The sequence below is a fragment of the Cicer arietinum genome, chromosome 7 (assembly GCF_000331145.2).
Source record: "Cicer arietinum cultivar CDC Frontier isolate Library 1 chromosome 7, Cicar.CDCFrontier_v2.0, whole genome shotgun sequence".
NCBI classification, from domain to species: Eukaryota; Viridiplantae; Streptophyta; class Magnoliopsida; order Fabales; family Fabaceae; genus Cicer; species Cicer arietinum.
The window spans coordinates 57,350,056-57,360,693 of NC_021166.2; the positions used below are offsets into that span (position 1 = coordinate 57,350,056).

At 25.5% G+C, this 10,638-nt stretch overlaps 1 protein-coding gene across 2 annotated transcripts in view; it reads right to left on the reverse strand.

Annotated features, from left to right (window-relative positions):
- Window positions 1-8,564: 8,564 nt before the first annotated feature.
- The window catches only part of LOC101501961 (uncharacterized), a 60,435-nt gene continuing 58,361 nt past the window's right edge, over window positions 8,565-10,638 (reverse strand). For both annotated transcript variants that reach the window (XM_073363349.1, XM_004510392.4), the window contains exons 4-7: window positions 9,564-9,737; window positions 9,341-9,437; window positions 9,024-9,160; window positions 8,565-8,939 (exon numbers count right to left, since the gene is read on the reverse strand). In XM_073363349.1, the coding sequence (XP_073219450.1) occupies window positions 9,035-9,160; window positions 9,341-9,437; window positions 9,564-9,737 (397 nt within the window). In that variant the 3' untranslated portion in view covers window positions 8,565-8,939; window positions 9,024-9,034. The remainder of the gene's footprint in view (window positions 8,940-9,023; window positions 9,161-9,340; window positions 9,438-9,563; window positions 9,738-10,638) is intronic.

Genomic DNA, 10,638 nt, shown 5'->3' on the forward strand with positions numbered 1-10,638 from the left:
AGTATTTTGTGTGTGGTAACAATTATTTCTTTCAAAGTGTTTTTCCTGGTTTCTTTATTATGAAAACGTGTAATGAATAATTGTTTCAAGTGTAGTGTATTGGTTATTTTATAAGTTGATTGAATCAGCTTATATATATTCAGAAAAACATCAAGACAACCGATTGCTCAATCGATTTTATAAAAGTTTAAAACCAGCTTAATCGATTGCCCAATCGATTTTCGCGTGTCTTGTTTTTCTTGAATCTTGAAAATATAAGCATGAATCGATTTGCCAATCGACTCTTTTAATACATAAATCAGAAACTGATACTATGATTATATCAGAATCGATTGAGTAATCGATTATAGGTGTTTTGTTCAAACAACGAGATCAAAACAATCGATTGCTCAGTCGACGCATATTCATAGTCATAATCGATTTGGCAATGAGCTGAATTCTTCATGTAACTCAAACATTTAGCTTCAATCGATTCGTCAACCGATTGTGCTGGTCACAGTGACTCAGACATTTACTTCAATCGATTTGCCAATCGATTGTGCTTGTTACAGAACCTCAACCATTTGGTCAAAATCAATGTGCCAATCGATTATTCAATGTGTTTCTGATAAATGATTCACTTTAATCGATTATCTAATCGATTGCCACAAAACTGGCAGTTTAAGAAACATAATTCAATTGATTGTCCAATCAATTTGGTTGATCACAGAACTCATTCCTGATGAAAAACATTTTCACAGTCGATTTGTCAATCGATTGATTCAGTAAGTGGTTGGTTTTGTGAATCACAAAATCGATTACTCAATTGATGTCCCAATCGATTGTCCAATTGATTGGATTAAGCCCATAACTCAGATCTCACTGAAAGCCTTTAAGTAATCGATTTCCCAATTGATTTACTTAGTAAAAACTTTTGTTCTGAGTCAGACAATCGATTGCCCAATTGATTAATCAATTGACTTATCAGTTGATTGATTTACTTTCTTTGGCAAAAACTTAAGTATGAAACCATAGTGATTAGTCTACTAAAATAACTACTATGACAACTAATCACACTATACATATTTGCATCTTTCTCAAGCACATTCTCCAATTTTGGTTGATTCCTTGAGTTCCAAGCTTTTGTTCCAAGTGTATAGTGTCTGCTTGTTTGCCTGAAATGTTTCTAAATTCAAATCATTAGATCAATCAAGTACTTCATATGTATTGTATGTTTGGGAATTAAATCAAAAACATGATCAGGGAAGCTCATGAGTTACATGCAACTATTAAAAGACTCCCCTTTTAATACTCAGGAAACACTAATAATTTTTAATACTTATTCACATAGCATGCTCAAGACATATTCTCATCAATAAAATTTATAACACATATGTTAATAGTTATGAATACATAATCATATCAAATAAATAAACAATCGTGTGCACATTTATTCACCACTAACACAAAGAAGATGCGTACAAACACACTCTATATTCAAGCATATTTAATATCGTTAGCTCTCAACTTATGTTACGCCAACATAACCTATATGACAATTCCAATGTCAGCTCTCAATTTCTTTGTACCTTAAATCAATCAATTAACTTAATTAATACAAGTTTCTAAAACAACACCCAAATAAACCCAAGGAACCATTTTCCAAATCAATTAGGGTTTGACTTTCTTTAGGTTCCCTAACTTCAAAAAGACTTTGGTTTAAATACTTTGACAAAAACGAATTTCAAAATACTTGTCACTCTTTGAAAATCTCGAAATTGTTTTTTCAAACTTATTGAAATTCAACTCCAATCTTTGTCTTTAACAACTTATGACAAAATAGTTTCTTAACAAAATCAAAGATAAACATACTCACATGGTTTGAAATTTCGATTAAACCATCAATGAACATCACAAAATTCAACATTTTTAATATTTGAAAAACTAGTAGAAGGCTTGTACCATGAAATCTTATATAAAAAAAACTCAAATACTAAGAGTTTCAATATACTAACTATTCTAAATCACACACCAAATATTGAAACTCAAATACTAAGAGTTTCAATATACTAACTATTCTCATCAACACCAAATATTTCCGAAATTCACAATTTTTTTGAAGTCTGCAACTAAAATATTCATTCCTAGTAATAAAGTCACATATCAAAATCCAAAATCATAATCAATCATTGTTTTTCAAAACACCTAAATGTTTTTTCAACCTCAAATTTGCGCATAAAGTTGACATCTTTACTATAAAAATAAAAAAAAATTCAACTTCAAAACTTAACATTAAAACTTCGTTCATAGAGTGAATATGTGTTCTTCAAACCTTTTTTATATACAAAGCTTGAACCCTTATTTTTTTTTTATAAAAAATATGAACTATTCTCAAAGTTATAAAGTTTGAAACTTTGTTTTTTAAAGTTAAATCTCTTCGTAGAAATTGAGTTTAGCATTAAAGACTACAACTTTTGATTTTAACTATAAATACGGAAAGCTTATTTTCCCAAAAATCCCATAGATGAAACTTTTAACACCCAATCACAAAATCAACTTAAAACCAATATCAAAACAAAACTTTGAATTCTCTTTCTATATATATACAACTCGACTAAAACTCATTTTATTCATCAAAGTCTTTCAAAAGAGATTCAAAATCCAAATCTAGTTTAAAACACCTTAAATGATGAAGAACAACAACTAATATGGTTTTATATTTAAAACGAGTGAAAATTTTAATTTATACCACCATTAAAAATCATAATAGTATTTTTTTCTAACTTCTTTAAAGTTCATAAAATTTCTACAACTCAAATACTTTTGAGTTAAAACAAACCACGTCAATTCATTTACCACTTTATTTCAAAACTTATTTAAAAAAATTTATCATGATCTTTTTGTTTCTATCTTTTTCTAAAAAATTCAGTATCAACAATCTCAATTTATTTTTTAGACTAAAGATACTAACTACATAAGTACAAAAAATTATAAAATTTACTTAAAACACAAATGAAGTAGAAACACTATATTAAAAACAAAAACAAAAATAAAAACAAAACTGTCAAAATGCAGTGAAAACACTAAAAAAACAAAACACTCAGCAAAAAAAAATAAAAAACTGTGACAACTACAAGTCACAATTTCTTCCTACCTCCATAACTTCACCAACAATAACACTTAATTTTTCTGAAAGAAACAACATAACATTTTTCAATATTAAAATAGTAGTCGTAATTCTTAATTAAAATAATCAAACTCTAACTTTATTAAATAACTTTCTCTTTCTCACATAAATGAAATACTAATTTATTAAAAAAATATTTTAAAATAGATGACAAAAAATAGAAAAAGTAGTTTATAAAAACATACGATATGTATATATGTTATCAATGTATAAAAAATATGAAAGAGATATATATATTATTGATGCATAAAAAACACAAGACAAATATTTGCCATTGACACATAGAAAATGTAGGAGAAACAATATTAGTAACTAATAAAAAAAAAGGTATATATATATATATATATATATTTGTCTCTAATAATTTTAAAAAAATATAAACAAATATTTGACATTAAAAATAAAAAATACGAGATAAATATTTGTCATTGATAACTATTAAAAAATAATAAATAAATATCTATAACTCGAGAATAAAAAATACATGACACGTGTTATAATTTCAATTAATGGAAAAATAAAAAAAGCAATAATAATAATAATAAAGAATAAAAAAGTAGTTTATATAAAAATACAAGACATATATTTGTTACAAAATATATAAAAATATAAGATAAATATTTTCATCGATACATAAAAAACATGAAATAAATATTTTTTATTGACGCATAAAAAACACATGAGAAATATTTGTAACTAATAAATATTAAAAAAAAAATATACATATATTTGTTACTAATAATTTAAAAAAAATATAGACAAATATTTGACATTCAAACATAAAACACATGGAATAAATATTTGTCATTGATAATTATTAAAAAGCATAATCCATAAATAACTATAACTAATGCAAAAAAAAAAAAAATACATGAATAATGTTCAATAATGATAAATTTAAAAAATCACAAGACAAATATTTGTTCAATGATACATAAAAAAAAACACATAACAAATATTTGTCGCTTATAAATATTAAAAATATAGGAAACAAATATTTGTTATGAATAAATATTAAAAAAACAAGATACAAATAGTTTCCACTAATACATATAAAAATCACAAGAAGAATACTATTTGCGATTTTCAATAATATTTATTAGACACAATTGATCATGCAATCTCTTAACTTACATTTCAGTCCTTTTTTTTCCCTTCTGATTTGGTCATTTATTTAATTTTATTACAAAAAATTCAAAAATATAAAAAATGAAAATATGAGTTTATTTAAAAATTTGAGTTATAAATTTGATAAAATTTGTATTATATTGAAGATGATAATTAATTTTATGAGTTTTGTTTGAAAATTTTGATCAAATTTTTGTAAAAAGGGATAACATTGTTAACATTTTAAAACATAAAAGATTAAATTGTTTACTTAAAATTAAATAAATAACCAAATCAGAAAGAAAAAAGAATAAAATACTAAATTGTTATCTGAAATTAATTTAAGGGACCGCATGAGTAATTATGCATATTTATTATAATGCTAAATGAGTATATTTTCCTAAAGTTCAAATATTACATTGACAATGAATAACAATCTTAAAATGAATATAAACATGCGCCACCCGTGCGAATGCACAAATATTTTACTAGTTTCTTTAAAAAAATTAACACAACAAACATAAAATATTCAAAGTTCTTGCCACCGCAATTTCAGTGTCAACAATCTCGATTCATTTTCGAGATTCAATGAGCTAACTGCATATAAACATAGAGAATTATAAATTTTACTTCAAGGTTGCATTACTCAATAAAACTAATCAATTTCTTTCTATCAATCTTTCTCTTACTTTAAAATCCTCATTTTACAAGTTTGAGTTTTTTTTAAATGATACATCACTTTGATTCCCACACACCTTAATATCTAGTTGTCATTTTAATAAATAAATATTATAACCAAACATATTTACAAAAGTCTTCTTAACTTTATTGACTTAAACGACTCTAATAAAATTTCTATTGTAAGTTCAAACTCATTTATTTGAAAAAAATCTATTATATTACTCAAACACATACTAAAATTAAGCTTTAATATTATGACACACTAAATTTGGTCTTAGTAAATTTTTTGGGGGTTTGGTTTCACTCTAGGTTATTCAAGTTACTAATTCCTCTAATTTCAATATTAACAAAGCACAAAAGTAAAAAAAATAAAATAAAATAAAATAAAATAAAATAAATAAATAAATAAAAACTTTTCATTTTACTCTCTTACTTAGGTTTTTTATTTTTAGAAGAAAAAAAAGTTAAAAATGTTTCTTTTAATTTTCTAAACATTAATAGCAACCATAGTCGTGATATACAAGCAAGATTAAAGCTAAAAACATATAAAATAAAAAATAAATTTTCCCCCTATATATGCATGCTTACATATGAAAATGGTTCCCTTAATTTTCTAAACATTAATAACAACCATAGTAGTGATAACCAAACAAGATTAAAGCTTAAAACATATAAAATAAACATTAATTTTCCCCCTATATATATGCATGCTTACAGGTTTGAGAGAAAAGAGGGGAGAAATGACTACCTCAACTAATGATCTTTATTTATTTGCAATCATCTCTAATAGTGAAATAACTTTGTAGTTGACAGTTTTGTGTTTAGAGGCTTCTAAGTTGCTCAAAAATAAAGAAGAATGTGTGAGTTTGGAGAGAAATGAGAGAATATGTGTTTGAAAAATTAAAGAAAGTGATAGTGAAATGTTTTTTCTCCTTCCATTAATTAATTTACTATTTCAATTTCAAATTACTCTACGTGGATGAATATAATATGATAGTTAGTGATTTGACATGTAATATTTTTTACAAGAAAAAATATTTATATAAAAAAATATTTATATTAAAAATAAAATAACTATTAAATGTGATATGATTGTAAAAATCAAATTATATAAGTCTATAAGATAATTGTGATTTGTGTGGTTTGATACATGTTAATCGAATTGTGATAAATTATGACTAGACATACATATGTTAATAGATATCTTAATTAATATAAATATTGTAGTGCATGTTGTTATAATTGTAAATTCTATAATCGGTGTATTTTATAAGTTGAATTGTGATTGTTGATTTATTGTTATTGAGATGTATATTTGAATCTAATGTATAAGGTGACATGTTATATGTGCATCTTTTTTTATTATATGTATTAATCTAACCAGATGACATACATCGGGTGAATTACATCATATAAATTGATATATTTATATATGTAGATTTTCATTAAATTATCTATTTAAATTTTTAAAATTTAAACTTTACAATATTTTACTTCAAAATCTATCACTATCCATAGTATAAAAATATAATAGACGGAACAGGGATTGCTATAACCGAGATGGAGTGCATCAAAGTGATAAGTTCTAGCGGTGTTACAATTAGTTTTAAATATTTATTATTTGTGAATACTAATTTTTGTGATTATGTTATATATTTACCTTATTTTAATGTTTTATACGCTAGTCCGGTCAAAAAACTAATTGTACGTCGGTAAAAAATTAGTTAATTGATAAAAATCTAACCACACCTTAACGTAAGAGCCTGTAGTACAATTTTTTTAATCAGTTTTGATGTAAAAAAAACCACTTGACCAGATTGAAAATAACAAGTGAATTTAGTTTAGTTTGGATGATTTCTTCTAAAAGATATTCTCCGATCTAAATAATGTTATTTGGATTGAAGTTTTTTTCATCCAATTTTATTAAATATATAATTATAAATTTATATTATGTTAAATAACATATTATAGTATAAAAAAACATAAGCATATATGATGTATAATAATATACTAAAACATAATATTATAAATAAAAAATATTAATTATGTTTAAAATAAAATAAAAAATAGATTGCGCTGAATTAATAAATATTATTAAAAAAAATTAAGAAACCGACAATTGACAGTCTTAAGGTTAGTTTTACACTAGGTTAATTTTACCAACAACTATTTATTGAAATATTTTTTAATATAACAATTTCTGATACAAAATTAAATGAAAAGTATTGATAGTATAAAAAATTTAATTTTTTACAACATAACAAAATTAAATACAATTAATCAATATTTTTTTAAAATGTATAATTATTGTTTTTCTTCTTCTTCTAATTGAATACAGAACCAATAGTGCTAAAGAGCTGTCACACTTTCCATGTCCTTTTGATATTTGTCAAACAATTGACATGGTCGCTTGATATTAGTCAAACAATTGTACTACCGGTCTTCACAACCGAACCAAAGACAATCACAATTGCATGTGATTCACCTATTTAGCAAAAGTTAAATATGCACATCTGTTGTGGATAATAATTTTACATTTTCTGACAATAGAAGTACAATCTTCTTTTTTACTTTACTTGAATTTCATACAATAAATCATAAAAATATTAAAATAAATAAATATTATTAAAATATAATAATATAAAGTTATTGAAGTGGTCTATTTAGTAATGTTTTGTGTTGTCTTATTAGAGAAATTAAATTGTTATTAAACATTAATATTTTTGGCTTAAAATATAATTAAAAATGTGAAAGTGTTTAGTCTTAAATCATTCAAAATATAAATAAAAAGGAAATATCTTATATCAACCCAAAATATAAAATTAACTAAATACATTCACTTTTTTTTATTTATATTTTAAAGGAGAGAGTAATTAAAAAAAATAATTTGGAAAGCATGGCATTTTAGGAGGTCGGTGTCGTCAAATACATTGAACATAACCCTTTTTAGTGGTATGATTCATTCGTCAATAAAAAGTTAACTCTGTGGTCTACTACATTTCTGGACTCAAAGACCTACTAGCTTAAGCAGTTCAAGGTTTAAAGTGAATATCTTCTATTTGAATTGGTGAATCTAAGTATGTACTTTATCTATTATTTATTATAACACTCTTCAATATATTTTATAATATTAAAACAAATAGTTGTAGTAAAACTTTGTCAAAAAAAAAATATTACTTTTACATAACAGAAACAGATGTTTATATTTTTTACTGATAAATGGATCGTGGATATTTTTTTATAAAATTTGTTAATGTCTATTATTTCATTTCAAAATATATTAGTAAAAACAAGTTTAAAAAATTTATTATTTGATTGAAAATTAAAGATAAAATATTATTTTTTAATTAATTTTTATTTATATTAAACAAAAAATAATGGAAAATGAATTTTATAATTAAAAATAGAGAAAATATATCTAAGAATATAGTGAGCTAAAAACTGAAATTAATTCTTAAAATTAGAAAAGGCTGACTTTTTTTCTCTCCCACAGTCCCATTATTCTATTTTCTTCCAATTTTGAAAAATTACTTCGGGTGAGTTATATATTCATTTAAAGATATGTAACCTGCATCTCGTGCAACTGTGATTATATATAAAGCAAAATTAATTCATTTCAACTATAACTGTGATGATATATAAAAAGTAAAATTATTACAATTCACAAATCAGATATCAACGTGGCAAGGTCACCGTGTACATCATTCAAGAGTCTTATATAGCAGTCGGAACTATCTTTCTACTAAAAGATGAGGTCTAGGTTGCATTTGAAAAATTCTAGATATCTTATCTACAATTTTTCAAACACAACCTAAAATTTACCTTCTATTAAACAAAAACAGAAACCGTAGCCGATTTTTTTTCTGCTCATCTGTATAATTTTAATATTTTGTATTTAACTTGCTATGTAAATTTATAACTCTGTTTATGTTCTTCAAATATTGACTCTTTGTCTGTGATATTGCCCCAAACTTTTATGTGCATCCTGCAATTGATGATCACAAAATATTACATCGAAAAATCATCACTGAATGTAGGTTTAAATAGACAACAAAATAACTGTGCTTACCTAACATAAACTTAAAAGAACTCGTCAGGGGAATCGTCATATTCAACTTCATCATCGTAGAAAATAACATCATAGAATATATATGCATTCTCAATCATCTCAGTCAAATTGAGGCGCCCATCTTTGTCAACTTCCGCCTGCCATAACATTATAGAAAGAAAGGTTAATAAGGAAACTAATGTATGATGTTATTGTTATCCAACAGATGTTGCAGTGCCTGTTGAGCTATTTTAGCCATCTACATTGCAAAATATGAATTGCAATGTGACACCTTTGTCAACAATTAGAGTTTTAATTGTAATGTTCAAATTCTATACCAATGAAATTAAATATTCTGCTTGTTTCTTTGCATAATAATGCCCAGATGGATGCAATTTCCCAATTATAGGCAGCAGCTCATTATCTGACAAAGACCTGCACAGATTCAAAATGAAAACCCAAAAGTAAATTATAGTATACTATAAGGAAACTACAATATTGATTCCAATCATGTAGAATAATTGTGGGAAAAGAAAAAGAATAAAAAAAGATGGTGAATACCCGTCGTGATCTTTGTCAAGCTGAGAAAACAAAGCTCTGGCTGAAGCATCCGTTGAGTCATCAGATTGATGTAGATCATTGTAACTCTCCGCATCATAGTATCTTACCGAATCAAAAAGGCCATAAAAGAATTCTTTAAAACTGACCTTCCCATCTCTGTCCGTATCACTTTCCCTATAAGGAAATAAAAGGATACAATAAGGCAATATATACAAGTAAGCTAATTGCATATAAAGTTAAGATTTCCTATCCCTTTCAGAAAAATAAGATCAACCACAAATATTGTCTGCATTTCAAATATTCAGCAAAGTCTCTAAAAAAGTTAGTCCAATATAGTAACTTCTTCTAGAGCAGGCAAGTGAATGCAAAGCAAAATTCATTTTCAAAAGCAAACTAATCATTAATTTACATCCCTTACAAACAATCAGCTGGGATTTCCCAACAGAGGATTGAAAATTTGAAACATTCAACTTCAGTCTTGATAGGCTGCACTGATTTAGACAACCACAAGAAATCTAGTCTTCAGAGCACAAGTTGCAATTATAATAATGTTAAAGATGACCTTGAGCATTAATCAGGATATATTAGGCTACTAAAAGGTTAGGGAAAAAAGGATGACAAAGAAAGACCAAAAAACAGTAACATATTCAGCAACACTTCATTCAGATGTTTAGGATTCCCTGATAAGCTAAATGACTGAGCTAGATGCTTGTTTTTGGTACTCGGTAACAAGATTTGTCATTCAAGATACATGCCAAACAAACAATCCCACAGATGGCAAGTATCTTGTGTGAATCTAAGATGCCTAAGTAAAAAGTTTTACCAACTTCCATAAATGAGCAGTTGCATCATTCAATTGAAACATTATACCAAACTTCTCTTAGATACTCCTGCATTAAACGCTATTGTCTAATATCATGTGGATGTAAGAGAAAAGAACCTCGTATAGCTCTATAATCAATTACCATCTATGTACAGAAGTAAAAAGAGTTATTCATTTATATTTCTTGGAGGCATCCCCCAATTTTGGTTTCCAAACAAACAGATGTTATTCTGAAAGAAACATGCCCAATAT